The sequence below is a fragment of the Miniopterus natalensis genome, chromosome 3, assembly GCF_054644295.1.
Source record: "Miniopterus natalensis isolate mMinNat1 chromosome 3, mMinNat1.hap1, whole genome shotgun sequence".
NCBI classification, from domain to species: Eukaryota; Metazoa; Chordata; class Mammalia; order Chiroptera; family Miniopteridae; genus Miniopterus; species Miniopterus natalensis.
In genome coordinates, this window is record NC_142083.1 from 38,158,672 (window position 1) to 38,175,552 (window position 16,881).

The 16,881-nt window shown below is 41.7% G+C and overlaps 1 protein-coding gene across 1 annotated transcript in view; it reads left to right on the top strand.

Moving 5' to 3' along the window:
- Positions 1–16,344, top strand: part of ANKDD1B (ankyrin repeat and death domain containing 1B) — a 41,136-nt gene extending 24,792 nt beyond the window's left edge. Inside the window, 7 exon segments of the mRNA XM_087815193.1 lie at positions 3,377–3,475; positions 5,872–5,970; positions 8,475–8,573; positions 13,003–13,098; positions 13,443–13,644; positions 15,370–15,504; positions 16,157–16,344. Of these exon segments, the coding sequence (XP_087671319.1) occupies positions 3,377–3,475; positions 5,872–5,970; positions 8,475–8,573; positions 13,003–13,098; positions 13,443–13,644; positions 15,370–15,504; positions 16,157–16,218 (792 nt within the window). The 3' untranslated portion in view covers positions 16,219–16,344.
- Positions 16,345–16,881: the final 537 nt, after the last annotated feature.

Consider the following 16,881-nt stretch of genomic DNA (forward strand, 5'->3'; position numbering starts at 1 on the left):
ATTTATTTTTAATTCTCACCCAAGGATATGTTTTTCATTGATGTAAGAGAGAGAGAGAGAGGAAGGGAGTAGGAGAGAGAGAGAGAAATATTGATGGGAGAGAGAAACGTCGATCAGTTGTCTCATGCACTCACCCTGACTAGGGATTGAACCTGCAACCTGGATATGTGCCCTGACTGCGAATCGAACCTGTGACCCTTCAGTGTATGGGATGATGCCCTAACCACTGAGCCACACTGGGCAGGGCAGATAAATTATTTTAAGGGAATAATTTAAAAGGGGGAAAAAGCTTCGTGCATTAAAATAGATATTAAAGTTACCTCCAACAGCCAAGAATTAGATACAGCCTGTAAGTGCAATGAATGTAGGGAAAGGCTAAATAGAAATTTGGTTCACTTCTTTCTTTTTTTTTTTTTAATATATCTTTATTGATTTCAGAGAGAGGAAAGGAGAGGGAGAGAGAGAGACAGAAATATCAATGATGAGAGAGTCATTGATCGAGCCCACAACCTGGGCATGTGCCCTGACCGGGAATCGAACCCCGATTGCCTGGATCCTAGGTTGATGCTCAACCACTGAGCCACGCCCGGCCAGGCTGGTTCACTTATTTCTTAGAAAATTATGTACCCTCTAAAACTAATAATGATGAATACTAAATATATTACAGTATAGAAAAATGTTCATGGTAGAACACTAATTGAAAAAAATATGTTTAAACATATATTTTTACCACATAAAATTTATTATAAATGAACAAGATTGTGAGAGAGAGTGGAAAATGAAGGTAGCGTGGAGTGCCGCTGATGTCTCCAGGTTATCTATGCAGTAAACAAACACAAAGTTAAGAATTCACAGGGCCCAGGAAATATTCAGAATGTGTGCCCTCCCATCCTTCTGTACTTAATTATTTGCACTCAGAGGCAGTTCGCTTTGTAATGTCTTTTACAAGCTCGCTTTTCCCCACCTAAGACTGCAGGCTCCACGTTCTTATGTCCACATTCTTATGGCTTTGGCCTCATGTAGGCAGCCTGGAAATTGCCTTGAGTCTGTTTTTCAGCTTTTATGTTATCTTGAGTTTTCTCCAAATTCATCATCGTACTTCCTGGATCTGCAGCCTCGGCCCACACCTGTCTCCGCCCAGTCTAGTGAGGACCCCAGGGGAGCAGGTAGTGTGGAGCAAGAAACCAGCAGCATGGACACACATTACCAGGGAACACACTAGACTCACTTGGCTTCACATCTGGAGGTGATCACTGTGTTTGATCTTGGAAGTGCTTCACCTGCTGGCTTTGATTAGTCTTGGTCTCCAGGAGATTGCTTTTGTGTCCCTACCTACAACCAAGGGGATGATAAAGGGTTGAGTCATTTCTGAGGAGGCAATTGAAGGAGAATATGGGTTTAGCTAATGGCTTCCTCCATTAGTGCTGGATGGAGAAACTGCCCAGGGTTTGGGCAATAGGCTCTCTTCAGGGCCCTACTAACTGCCCTGGGTCAGGTGAAGACTTTTGTGGACGCCAAGAATTCATATTACTGGAGGCCCCATCCTCACATCTTATTAAACATACTTAAATTCCCCCACATTCATGTTAAATAATTTTTTCGCTGAAAATTGTTTTTAAAGGCTCTTTCTATGTGTGTTTCATAATTATTTGGATATGGTAAACTGCCCTAACTTATGACTGATCGCTTAGACCTCTGTCCATACTTGGGAATTTCAAAAAGGTGAAAAAATTTAACCTACAAATTGTTTACAAACGTAATGAATATTTTATGAATATTACATTTAACAATCAATGAAGTATGAATATGTCACTTAAATATTTATTCACTGCAATTTTGTGGTTTTCTTTTGGTATCTTGGAACCAATTATTTTTTTTAAGATTCTGAATATTTTTTTGGTTCTAACAGGTCTGTAGGCCCTATACACTGTGCCTTCAGTACCTCCTGGGTAAAATGCGACAGCCTCCCACAGCTCTTCCTGCTGTGGGGTTCCTGGCTTTCAGTTTTTCACAGACTTGTTTCTGCTTCAGATCTCCCGCCTGGGGGCATTGCTCACCATTCTGACCTCAGTCTAAATGTCACCCCATCCAAGATGATGTTCTTGATCACTGACTGGAAAGTAGTCATCCAGTACTACTTTACTTCTCATCATAGCACTTATCACTAGCTGATACTATTCTCTTAATGACATCTAGAGTCTAATACAGTTATTCTAAATCTACTGATTTACTGATCTACCTGTCTATGAATCTATAGATCAGTTTATTGTCTGTCCACCCCCACTGGAATATAATACCAGAGGGTTTGTCAGTCTAGTCAAATCCCCCCATTATTTAACGTAGTACCAGGCACAGAATAAATGTGCAACAATATTTTGTGAAATTAATAAGATGACAGTTACGATTACCATACACATTTACTAGCTCATTTATTATCCCAGTATTGCTATGTTTTGAGAAAAGGAGGTAGGATGGTACAATAGGCAGAACAATGGCCCCCAACAATGTCCACAGCCTAACACTTGGAACCTGTGAATATGTTATGTTACATGGCAAAGGGGAACTTAGGTTGTAGGTGGAATTAAGGTTGCTCATCATCTGACCTTAAAATGAGATTATCCTGGATTATCCAGTCAAGCTTGATGTAATCACAATGGTCCTTTAAAGCAGAGGAGGGAGGCAGGAAGGGGGTCAGAAGGAGAAAACAGGAGAAGGACTCAGCGCACCCTTGGCAGCTCTGAAGATGGAAGAAGGGGGCTGAGAGCCAAGGGGTGTGGGCGGCTTCTAAAGCAAAGAAATGGATTCTTCTGAAAGCCTCCAAAAAGGCCTTTATTTTAGCCCAGTGAAGCCCATTTCATACTTCTTACCTCCAAACCAGTAAGATAATATGTTTGTACTGTTTAAGCCGCTAAGTTTGTGGCAATTTATTAGCAGCAATAGAAGACTAAAGATAGGTGCTAATATCATTTTTACAAAGAAAGGCAAATGGCCCCTGCTTGAGAGGCCACTTATCCAAGGTAATAGGCATTTCTTGGGTCCAGTACCACTCAGCTATTTTGGCTCAAGGAGGGGGTTTGCAGGGTGTATAGAGAGAAGACTTGGTTCTCGTCTGCTTTGTACTTCCTGGAGAAGGGAAACAGAGATTTAACTCATATTTGCCTGAGGCATGTATTACCTAGGACTCTGACTCTTTAATGGGAGACACTTAGAAGCAACAAAGAACCCCCCCCCCCAATTATTGAAAACACATTGGATTTTCTTTATTAAACAGTTGTACTATTTTATTGTATTGATTGATTGCCATATGATGAACACCAGAAAGCATGCTGGATTCTAATGGGAATCCCTCTGTGTGCTCCCGACCTGTCTCTTGCAGCTCAGTATCAGTGTTTTGCAGATAGCAACCCAGAATGGCCATGCGTCCCTTGTCAGCTTTCTGCTCAGTGAGAACATTGATCGGCACCAGAATGTGGACGTCTCTTCCAGCAACTTGGACTTTGATCCTAGCGCTGTGGGGCTGGCTGTGCGGGGGAGATTCTCCTCGCTGATACACGGTGGGGACGGGAATTCACAAAGGAAGGATTCTTTCTGGGAAGGCCGACTGAGTTCTTTTGGAGACCGAGTCTTAATCTTGAGAAATAAAATCCGAGGGATGAATTTTAGAAAGTCATTGAAGTTCCTGAACAAAATGAAGTCTGTGTGTTTTCAATATTTATATTTGCTGTAATAAAACTTTCTCATGTGTCTAGCGATGCCATTATTCTTGTATTAAATTTATCGGTCTGGGAAAATGATGAAGCTGCTGTCAATAGGAAGGAAAAAGATAATTTTTTCTCCCTTCACTGAACAATCTTGTTTTTCTTTTGAAAGCCAATCCTTTATGCTGATTGAGGTTTTCTGAAGTTTGAACTGGCTTTGGTAAAACTTACGAAGGTTCTCTGTGATGGAATTAGATGGGAAACATTCCTCTGTTTTTCTCTGTTTTCATTTCTCCTGTGAGAATATTATTTCCTCTGATGTTGCTTAGCCATTACTATTTATTGTATTAACTCGAGAGAAGGGAATGTGATTTGAACCATGACTGATAGTTTTTGGAGAACAGCGTTAAGGGAATTGGCTCTGAACTTGCCTGGTCCGTCCAAAGCTGCTTCCTGTTTCTCAGGAGGGGCTGGGCCCCAGCAAGGCTGGTGGTCCCAGCAGGAAGGACACTGCCCACTTCCTGGGAGGAGGGATGCTTTTCCTTTCTTATGTTTTTTCTTTTTTTTTTTCATGCTCAGTGTGTCAAGACAGAAGGTTCTTTCTGAGCAGAAGGGACCTGCACAGGAAGCCCCCTCCAGCCCCATCTGTCTTCCACTTTCCTTGCTCACCCTCAGACAATCTGACTTACCTGCCTCTTCCTCTCCTCTCCCTCTGTGTGCTCACTATATCTCTCTTCCATCAGTCTACCCCCATTTCCTGGGAAGGAGCCTGGTGTGGTGATGGCATCAGGAAGATCTGGGTTCAGATCCCGACTCTGCCACTTCTTCACTCTGATGCCTCGTGGAAGTTAGTTAACCTCTCTGTGCCTCCTGTGTAACCCAGAGAATAGAAGACCTAACTGCCAGGGTTACTGTGAATGAAAAGTTGTATTTAAAACAGAGTACTATTGGGGAAGAGAGTGTATAGTAGGTACCATTATAAGGATACTTTGGATGCCCATAACTGTTGTTTATTAATATCTGTTCCGCTTGAGCAGCACTGCCTGGGGCCTCATCGCCCACCCTCACGCATCTGCCTCCCCTCTCTCCACTCACTCTGCTTGCAGCTCAGCGGCTGTTCCGCAGTCTCACTGGATCTTCTGCCCTTGTTCTTTCTCACCTGTACCCTCCTCTACTCTCTTCTCCATTGGATCCCCCTCACCTCTCTCTCTCTCACAACTGTGTTCTTCCTACCTTTTCCCCTCTCAGGTGCCTTCTCTGCCATGGAAACATGTTTCCTCTAGTGCCTTCAGGGGCCCAGTAGCAGCTGGGTGAGAGTGAGGCAGCAGGAGGCCATGTGTGATCCTGGAGGTGGGCACTGCAGCCTGGAGGGCTGGGCAAGAAGCATGAAGTGGAGATGAGGGAGAGTGTGGGGGTATAGCTGGAAAACAGACAAGGAGAGAAAGGGAGCAGGCTGCAAGAGTTTGGAGACTACTGAACTCCAAATAGGTGAAAGGGCTGGGCACAAGAACGGTGCCAGTGGGTGAGTGGGGAGAGCTTGAGATCAGATCAATTCAGGACATGCTAAATGTGAATACCATTTCTTCCTGTGGCTCTTCCCACTGCACTGTAGCTCTTTGAAGGCTCTGAGAAGTCCTGCAGCTATGCCTATCTAATACTTTCTTATCCGTCATATTTGAGTTCACATGCCAGTGCTTCAGGAAAGCCTTTTCTGATCTCCAGAGAAAGGTCAGCCCTCTGCCCACCCCCCACATATTGCTCTCATTCTACTCTCTGCTTTTCCTCCAGAGCACTTATCATAATTTGTAATTGTATATTTCTTTTGTTACTAAAAAGCAGTTAATAGTTGCTTACCCCACCCACTAGATTGGAAGATTCCTGAGAATGGGCCATGCTCACCACTCAATCCCTAGCCTTGTGAAAGAGCCTGGCCCACAGTAGATGCTCAATGTATAGTTCTAGAATGAATGAAGGGGGAAAACTGACTGCTGGGGAGGTTTGCCACACAGCCTTGGGATGGAAATGACTGCTGAACACTCACTGTGTCAGTCACTGTGCTGGGACAAGTTCAGTACTCAGATTATCAAGAAGTGTCTGCTGAAATGAGCTGCTTTTTGATCTGAATGATGAAGCCAGAATGTCTTGGATTTGAAATTTTTGTTTCTTTCTGCAGCCTAAGGAGTCAGCTCTTCATTTAGCTGTTATCAACAACCACATCACCATGGTAAACAGCTTATTAAGTGCATAGCATGATACTGACATCTTAAATCAGGTATGTGAAGCAAGTCAGAATGTCTTGAAATGTCTGTTTCCTTCCATGTTTCAGCACGGTGTGTGTTTAGGGTAGTTTTGGTCAAGTTCAGGGTGCTCTAAAATTTCTGGGAGGAATGTGCACATTCCTTTTACCCTTTTTTTCTTTAACTTGCACACAAAGACTTTGTCTTTTTCAAATACGCAACTGGGGTTCAGCCAGTATGGTAGGCACTTCTGATAGATGGACAATAGCTCAGAGGTAAATTGCCAGAGGCTCTTTAAATCAAAAGCTGCTCCCCCAGTGTGAAATGTTGTAATTGGGGATGAGGGGGGGACTCACCATAAGAAGGAAACTTTGCTTCTGTATTACAGTAAATGTGTCTTCTTTTAGCCCAGAGACAAAATCTTGGCATTAAAGATTACCATGAATTCAATCCACTGGAGTAGAATCAAATGCCTCATAAGAGGAATCTATCTCTGGCTGGAAACGGAAATGTGGAGGTGGAAGAGTAAAGAGGGTGGGGATGGGTGCTGTTTGATCAGGGCCTGCTCTCGGGGTCAGATTCCCCTCTTCCAGGAGCTGTTAGGAGGGAATGGGAAGATAAACTGTCAGGAGAGGAGCCCTTCCAGAATCTTGAGGCCAGACCTCTGGGCTCCTCCTGCCCTTCTGGCTGCCTCTTCCCAGAGAAGCCTGAGCTGTGCCCTCAGGGTGGGGACCGGCCTGGCAAGGAGGGTGCACCATCCTAACCCACTGTGCAGCACTCAGTTTCTCACCTGTCAAACCAGAGCACCGACTCAGATCTTTGCAGTCTTCTCTGAGGTCATCTGTGCCCTGAGCTGAATGGAAACTTATTTTCCTTTCTGTGACTTCCTTCCGGAGGGGACTTCCTCCTCCCCCATCTTATACTATCCCAAAAGTTTGAGGGAAGAAAAACTCCTCTCGTTATTAAATATACTATGTGTTCAACTTGTGTTAATGCCCCTGGCCTTTCCTACCAGGTCCGCTTCAGAGAAGGGTGATATGTTAGGCTACCATCCAGTTATAGAACTAGACTTTATCATTTTAATTTTTTTGTTAGAGCAGTAATACACTCAATATATAAAAAATAAGAAAACATAAATAAACTAAAGACTTTGTAATCCCCCCAAAGAAAGAGAGCTCTTGTTAACATTTCACGTACTTACAGCAGCATTGTCACATGAGATTTTATTGGTATTTGACGTAATACACTTGTGTCTCTGTTCCACGTTGGTACAGACCTTGGGTAAGTTTGTCAGTGTAGGTGCAATGCCTGGGATGATAAGCCCCCTAAGGGGCACACTACCATCCAAAAGTGGGTCTTTAATAAGTGCCTTTTGATATTAATTATGCTAACGCCCTAAACAAATGGGCCCTGTGGTGTGGTAGGAAGAGTAGTAAGCTAGATGCTATTGCGCAGCTGTGTGACCCTGGGGAAGTTGTTTTCTCTCTTTGGTTTAAAGGTTGGGTTACATCATAACCTATGTTCTTCCTGTCCTAATATTTTAGAAATATTTCACATCAGCATTACTTTGGGTGGGAGGTTAAGATGGGTGATTTCTTGTGATTTCATATATTTCTTTCAAACACTTTCATTCTCTTGATAGGAAAATGATTATTGCAGAAAGAAATTAGAAGTCTTGTAGTCCTTTATACATTACAATGCAGGAAATTTACAAAATAGAGAAAAAAACATGGACAAGGCAATAAAAATAACCTCTAATTCCTCCATCTAGATATTGTCATTCTTAACATCATTGATGTATTTTCACATATATATATATAACTATATATATATATATATATATATATATATATATACACACACACACACACATATATAGTTATATATATAAATTCTTATATATCTATTGAGCTCGGCTAAATACAGTATTGTTTCCTTGTTTCCTAAGGCTTTTAATGTTAAATACATATTTTTTCATTTTAAAAAATAATCTTTGAAACCATTTTTTATTATGGCAAAATACACATAACATAAATTTACCTTTTTAACTATTTGTAAATGTACAGTTTAGTAGCATTAAGTATATTCATGTTGTGTGCAGCTATCACATCCATTCATCTTTCCCAAACTGAAACTCTATACCCATTAAATAATAACTCCCCAGCCCTCTTCCCCTCCACCCTGTCAACCACCACTCTACTTTCTTTTCTGTCTCTGTGAACCTGACTATTCTAGGTACCTCATACTGAAATCATTTTTTAAAAACTATTCTTAATAGTTGCCTACTATTGCCATGTGTGGGCATACCACAGTTCACCTAATGAGTCTCCTTGTTAAACATGTAACTTCCTATCAGTTTTTTGCTGTCATAAACAATACTGCCATTAATGTCCCCTGTACCTACTTAAAAATATGTGATCTTACATATTTTTCCTAATCTTATATAGGACACCTTTATTTTCCTTTTGTCTTTTCACTATGCAAGTTTGTTTCCCTTCTTTATGTGCTTGGATTAAGTTTTTGAAATTTCTCATGGCAGAGGCAGCAAACTCCTTTGCACATAGCTGCTGATCTTGGAAATGTGGTACTGGTGGAAACACTGCTGAAGGCCGGCTGTGATCTGAAGGTTGTTGATAAGGTAATTTCATGGATTTCACTCTGTTCAGCTGAGAGGTTGGCTGTAAGCCTTGAGCAGCAGCATAGCCTCTGTGAAATGGACACAAACTGGAGAAACCTTGTATCTTGGTACTCAGTAAAACATCCCAATTTTGATTAAGATAGGTCAGTAATAATTTTCACTCTGAACAATAAAATGTAGTTTTAAAATTCAAATTATTTATTAATTTTTTGAAGGTTATAGATTCACATGGTCCAAAAATTTAAAAAAATATAGCCGGCCGGTATGGCTCAGTGGTTGAGTGTCAGCCCATGAACCAGGAGGTCACAGTTTGATTCCCAGTCAGGGCACATGCCCAGGTTGCGGGCTCGATCCCCAATAGAGGGCGTGCAGGAGGCAGCCGATCAATGACTCTCAAAGATATTTCTATCTCTCTCCCCCTTTCCCTTCCCCTCTCTGAAATCAACAAAAATATTTTTTAAATATATATATAAATAAAATTAGTAAAAGTTTGACAATAAAATTTTCCCACCTATCCTGGCCCTGTTTGTCTAGTTCCCATACTACCCTTGACCATGTATCCATTATTGTACATTTCTCTATTCTTTCTAGAGTTTATTCCTGGAGAAGCAAACATATTATACTCCTCTTTTATTCCTCTGTCCCTTTTACACAGTGGTGATGTGCCTCTACCTACTATTTTGCATCTAGCTCTTTTGCTTTAACAATATAAAGTGGAGATGGTCCCATATTAGTACGTGGAGAGTTTCTTTATTCTTTTTTACACAGCTGCATAATAGACTCTGGTAGGGACAGACTGTAATTTATCTAATCCTCAACAGATGAGCATTTAAGTTGTTCCTAAGCTTTTACTGTTATAACAGAGCTGCAGTGAATAAATGTACACATGCATGTCTAAACTTTTTCTTTATTCATAAAAGTTTTTAAATTATTAAATACACGTAACATAAAATTGACCATCCTAACCATTTTTAAGTGTGCAGTTGTTTAGTAGTGTTAAGCACATTCACACTGTTACGCAACCAATCTCTAGAACTTTTTCATCTTGCAAAGCAAACTCTGTGAACAACAACTGCCCATTTCCTCTTCCACCCCCCTGCCCCGCCCAGGCCTGGCAACCACCATTCTACTTTCTCTCTGTGAATTTGACTGCTAGGTGCCTCATATAAGTGGAATCATACAGTATTTGCCTCTTTGTGACTGGCGTATTTCATTTAGCATAATGTTCCCAAGGTCCATCTATGTTGTAGCATGTGTCAGAATTTCCTTCCTTTTTAAGGCTGAATGATATTTATTGTATGTATGTACCACACTTTGTTTTTTTATCTGTGAATGAACATTTGTGTTGCTTCCACCTTTTGGCTATTATGTTTGATGTTGTATTGCAGGCTCAGCCATGGAGGGTAGCGGGACGACTGTTGGTTGGGTTCCAGCTTTGCTGAAAGGTATAAATGCAGGAGACTGCTGTGTGGCAGCCCTGTTAGGTGCTCACATGCACACCATCGTTCCTCAATCCTTACATCGCCTCTGTGAGGTGGACAAGATAATCCCAGTTTTCAAGACAAGATTTGAGAAATGTTAATGACAGCAGGGGCACACACATAGTAAGAGCCTGGTTTCAAAGCCACAACTACTGGCTGCTTGGTCATGCAGTGCTGTCCTACCTACAGCTGTTGGCAAAGTTGGCTGCTTCCAGAACTTGCAGTTTTCCCCATCCTTGTCTTCACCCATATTGTTCACCAGCTCAGCACATCCCTAATTCCCAGTGCAAGCCTGAATCCATCCTACTATACTTCAGAATCATATATTTTACATTTTTAGGGTCTGAAGTAGTAATATGCTATTTTGCTTTTCTCTGTAATGTCAGTTTTTTATTTTTTAAAAATTTTTAAAGGGTTACCATTTATTTTTTCTTTTTAATATGTCTTTATTGATTTCAGAAAGAGGAAGGGAGAGGGAGAGATAGAAACATCAATGATGAGAGAGTCATTGGTCGGCTGCCTCCTGCACGCCCCCTACTGGGTATTGAGTCCGCAGCAACCCGGGGATGTGCCCTGACTGGGAATCAAACTGCGATCCCCTGGATCATACATCAGTGCTCAACCACTTAGCCATGACAGCTGGGCAAGTAATCTCAGTTTTTAAAATTAACTTTTTTTTTTTTCTGATCATAAAGGTAATGGAAGCCGTCTGCAGACAATCTGGAAAACATAGAAAAGCATAAGGAAAATACAACCATCCATGATTCCATCACTTAAGTGGGATCCCACGAGTTGTAGCTCATTAGTTTCTGATAACATTTAATCTTTTTGTACTTTATTCTTCTTTTTCATTAATACATAATGCATCCAGGCAGTCTTGTGGGTGGGGGATTTATATAGCATTGGTAGGACTTCATGTTGGGTCCCCTGGTGCTAGTGGACTGGCTCTTCCAGTAAACACCATTAATGCTATAACTTGACTTTGTTTTCAGAACAAAACCTTGTTTACCAGACTTCACAATTTGATTTTCCCAGATTTTTCTTCTCTTCCTCCCTCTTTCTTGTCAGGGTCTGGATATAGTTGGCACCAAGTACATATTTAATTAATAAATAAAAGCTGCTTTTTCTATCTGCTCCCACCAAAGATAAGTGACTGTTTTTAAGACTGAATTAAGATCTGGGTGGAAAAAAGGAACCAAGATTTGGTGTACATTTGACTTTTCCAGAAACCTATTCTCTGGGACTGAGACATCACAAGAGTCCTCGAGGGCCTTCCGCACTTAATGGCGTAAGTGTTTGGATTTCCACTCCAGCACACACTCCTGGGAAAGGTTTCCGATGAGCCTGAAAACTGTCTCTCCGAATGCTGCCTTCCCAAATAGGCTAATTATAGTGATACAGATGGCTTTACAAGCCAGATTTTAGACAGTGTACAATTAGAGGCTTTCTAAATGCCTGCAAAATGCAGTTCTTCCTAATTTTATTACTGTTTCTTTTGATTAGAAGCTGATTACTTTCAGCTCTAATTTTCAGGCTCACCTGCATCTTAGCACCTAGACTAACAGCCAGATCATTTGGGTTGGTGGGAGTTGCAAATAGTCAGATGTGAGAGAATTATTGGGATACATTTTTGGAACCCTAAGCATAGAATTGTGGGTTCCTTAGATTGGAACTTGTTCTGGGGTTATGTCTGACCATTCATTTTAATTTTCATCAGGATTCTTGAGCAAATTTTTCATGGATTGTTGGTAAAGCAAATGAAAACAACCACATTTTGCTCAGGAAAAAATGTATAGATGTCTAGATTGTGTACTGCATAAAATCTAAGGGGAAATATCTAGGGGACACTGCTTGCAAAGCTGTATGCCCTGGCTTTGAGCCATATCCATCTTGACAAAGTTGCACACTTCTGTAATTTGTATAAGGCACCATATGGGCTCCAGGCCACTTGTACCCCAAATTATGTCTAGAACAGCCCTTATTGATCATTTTATTTGGTTAAGATCCCAACCCTCACCCTTGGTTAGAGGCAGTATGATATAATAGAAAAGAGTTCTAGTTAAGAGTCCAGCAAACTGAATTCTGTACTATGAATTAGTTGTGTTGTCATGATTGATATTATTTTTAATAAAGTCCAGCTCTTGCCTGTCTTATTACTCCACCCTCCTCAACACATGGCTTCTACTTCCTGGGCTGAGGTGGCTGTTTAAGCTCCTGCCGTCACGCCAGCATTCCACTCAGGAGGGGAAATGAAGGAGAATGACATCCCTCCTCTCTTTAAAGATACTTCCCAGAAGGTGCATATGCCACTTCCATTCATATACCACTGGCCAGAACTTAGGTCACATACCTAAGTACAAGGGAGATGTTTGGAGTGGCCAAGTGCCCGGCTAAAACTAAGAAGTCTCTTCCTACAGAAGAAAGGGAGACAAGGCTACTGAGGGTTAGGGGCATGGCCGCTTGCTAAAGACTGCCTGCCACAGGTGGAGTTGGCCTTTGGAGGAGAAAATGTACAATCATGTTATTTACTTGCTGAGGACGTCCCAGTGCAGGGAGCCAGGGAGACCCCTGGGGTTACTGGAGAAACGTTTGGGCTCTCATTGATAGTGCAATGAGAGCCCAAACATTACTTGTTGATGGTGAGTCCCTAAGCCCAAACTCTTTCCCTTGCTCAGTTGACACAGCAGTAGACACCATCAATATTTAGCATTTTGGACAATTTGCATGTGTCATGTACTGCCCTAAGGGCATCACATGCATTATCATATATACCTCTCACCACTACATCATAGGGTAGTTATTGAGATGGAGAGAAGCTAAGGATTGGCCAAAGTTCACCTTGCATGGAAGAAGTAGGGTCAGGATTTGGACTCAGGCTCCCTTGTTCCAAAACTAGAGCTCCTAACAACTAGGCAATACTACCTGACACTTTCATTTTTAACTTTTAGCAAGGGAAGACCACCTTGGCCTTGGCCTCCAGGAGCAACCACAGCCTTGTTGTGGATATGCTCATAAAAGCAGAGAGATGCTATGCCTGGAGAGAGGCAAGGAAGGAAGATTAAAGATGCATTTGCTGTTGTGACATTTCCTTAGCCAAGGTGTCACTTCTGTTTTCTTTGGGGGTAGGTATATAGCAGCAGGTTGCAACAGAAGCAAGGGACACAACACTGTCACATCCCTTACATTTCCTGTGTCAGACAGACAATATTCAAGCTTTTTTATTTCAGACAGTTGTCTCCATCTTGAATGACAAAAATGACCCAATGACAGCATTGAAAACGTAGTCTTGGTTACCACCTTACCAGTTATACCTGAAAATATATATTCTGAAATAAGGCAATAAGCAGAAAATGTCTGAAATCATCTGATGCAGTTACTTCCCATTTAGAAGCACGGTGAGAGCATCAGGGACCCATCAACCAACTTTCCTCTTACATTCAAGCAAGATCACAGCCAGGACACCAGGCATATCCACAGTCTCCTCTGGAACCTGGCTTATCATCAGCTGAAGGCCAACGAGTGGCAGAAGCTGGCCCGTTCATGGAACTTTACAGATGACCAGATCAGGGCCATTGAGGAGCAGTGGTCAGGTGAGCATGGCCCAGATGATGTGGGCAGGGGGCATTCAGTGTCAGGAACAGCAGTCCTTCCCAGTGGCAGATCTTCCAAGTAAGTGCCTGGGATACAGACTCAGGGCTGTCCCGGAGGATTCCAAGCCATGGAATCATTTAGCCAGACTCCAGCTGTCAGAATTAGTGAGGTCATGTCAGCTGGAGTCCTTAGCTTTGCTTTTTAATGATTTGGCCCAAACCTAGGAAATATAGAAAGTTTGTTTGGCCTTAATTAACTTTATAAACAAGAAGCAAACACTTTTCTTGGCAAAACTTTCTACTTATAGCACTTTCCATACATGGATATCATGAGATATGAACGAGCCCCATAGTAGGGTTGACTGGCATTGCTGATTGCTGGAGATTGTAGATGCAGAAGCACATCCACAAGCACATGCTACTTCTACCACAAATTATGGTGCTTTTTATCGCTAATTCTAAGGACACATTTTCTTGTGGGAAAAAAGGGAAGATGTTAAATATTTACTGTAGTTTCTGAAAACAATTTTATGTTATTTCTCCTTTGTCACTAATTAGACATATGTGTTCTATAAAATCTTTAAGAAGGTTGTCTTCTGGAAATTTCTCTGGACCTAAAGAAATGATTTGGAAATATAGTGTGCCCTCAGAGTAAGGGGGCACACTTGCCATCAGGGTAAGGGGGATTTAAAACATTTCAGGCCAACATTGCAGAGTGCCTAGAGTGTGTTTAGCTCTGCCAGGTGAGGGTGAATCAGCTTGGTAAGTGATGGTGCATGTTTGATGGAGTTTATACCCTAGTTGGCAGGGTAACAGTTGCATTCACAATCCACTTATATTGTGACCCAGGTAACAGCACCAGGGAATTGGTGGACTTTTGAGCAAAGGAGTGACATATTAGTGATGATATTTAAGAAAAATTAGTTTAGCAAGGGCAAAATTAGGAGGACTCACGTAGGAGTACATTCTTTATGCATGCAGTTTGCTCTCCCTGAAATGCCTGCTCCTCCAACACTCTGTCCAGTGAATTGCTCCCTGGAGCTCAGTCCCTCTTCTTGGTGGCATCTGTCTGCCCCTGGGCACACGTGCAATAGAGCACCTGCTGGGAGTGCCAGTGGCTTCTTACCTTCACATCCCAGCACTTCCCCCAACATTTCTCAGGGGTTAGGTATCCAGTGAGTATTTATCCTGTATTCACTGGCCCGGATTGGGGCAGGGGATGCAGACTTCCATCAGAAACTGGAGTGGCAGGATGCTGCATGCTTGCTGCTCAGGTAATGGACAGCAGCAGCAGCAGCACCACCACCACCTGAGGACTTATTAAACATGCATATCCTCACCCCTGACAGACTGAATCAGAATCTGCATTTTAACAAGATCCCCAAGTGAAATATGCACTTTGAGTTTGAAAAGCTCCACATCTCATTAAGATTGTCCCTTACTGCAGGGCAGGGATGCCTCTGTAAAATCTTTAGTTGCTCCTCTGGGCCATGTCAAGCGCAGTAGGTGCCTGGGAAGTGCTGGAGTGAATCTAAATGCCAATCATTCTAAAGAAGCATCAGTGAGGGCAACTGGAAGGGCTTTCATCCCCTAGGCCTTTGATCTAAGAGTCGTTAGGAGTGAGTGGGGAACCACAGCCAAGAGAAAATTCAGTTAGAATTGAGATACAGTAATAAAGAGAGCATCAGCAGGTGGTTTCCTGCCTCTGACCTGTGTGTGGCACAGGAAGGGACAACTCCCGTGAACATGGCTACAGGGCTCTGCTCATCTGGCCGCATGGGACCCTGATGATGCAGGACACACTGGTCAAGCATCTGTACAAAGGGTTGGTTTGCGCAGGGTTCCCGGACTAGCTGGTAAGTGAGAGTTTTCAATAAACAGACACTCTTCGTCCCTTATACAGAAATACTGCTACCCTGAACAGCAGTGGTCCCAGCTTGGTGTTCACTGTGGCTCGGTTAGAATATACAGCTTCTTTGGTGAGTGACTCAATCAGTAGTTGTCCTCTTTTAGCCCTGTGGTTGTATCAACCTCATTGTCAACTGGACATTTGAAGAAGTATAGGAGTATTTTGTTTATGTGTCTGTGTGGGTAGGGGTGGGAAAGTGGGGAACGTGACGGGGGCAGGAACACTGAACAGTGTCATAAGGTTATAGGACAGTTCTCCACAACTAAAAATTATCTTCTTGCTCCAAATGCTGTTTGGCCCATGTTGGGAAAGTGCAAGTTAGTGTATTTGAAAATGTTATCTCTAGGTTGAAAGAAAAGAGCAGAAAGGCTATATTACGTTGCCAGCTCAGGTTACTGCTAAAAATAATCTGCCAAAGATTATATTGTCAGGGAAGATGCTTTGAAAACTTTATAACTTGTATGTAATAACCATTCACACAAAATATAGCACCATCAACCATTATTTTCATGATGCAGCTTTACATGCCAGTGTAACTGGAACATAGTAAGTGCTTAATAAATGTTAGCCATTAATAATAAATGTTAGGCTATTTTTTTCCAGAAAAGATCCAGCAATTCAAAAGTGAAACTGACTCAAAGCCCAAGAAATGTGAAGTTTCATAAATGCCTAGACAAATTGTATTTAAATGATTTTCCACTTAGCCTCCAGTCCTTTTAAGTTCAGTTTTTTAATGCCATAAAATTTCTCTAGCAGTAGATTGATTTTCTTTTCAACTGTGATGATGGTAATAGAATCCTCCAACAGATGAAAAAATGGTATTATACTTTCCAATGACCGAAATGAAAAGTCAAAAAAATTTTTGGTTTTTGCTTAAGGCAAGTTGTATATGATTTTCCCATTTCTGTCATTTGATGCAACATATGTGATAGCATAATCTAGGATTTTCAACCTCATGTCTTGAAAAAAACGTGGGAGCAGTATCATGGCATATGGGAAAACGGGGGGTTTTAAGATAGACCTGGTTTTGAGTCATGACTTTGCCACTTTTTAGTTATGAAACTTGGGGCATTCTAATATTCAAATTCTCGTATCTTCAATTGCCATAGCATTTTGGTGAGGGTGAAGGGAGAATGCCTGTAACCTCATGCCCATAATATTGAAATCATTAACTGTTATTTCTCTTGTAAGAGAAACTGGTTTTGGAAATTTCTAGTCGCTGTTGGCTTTAAATAACACATATGTGTAATATATTACTTAGAGAAGGCCAGAAGTATATATACGAATATTTTTTCTCTCTTGATGATCTAATTATAGGTGATTTTATT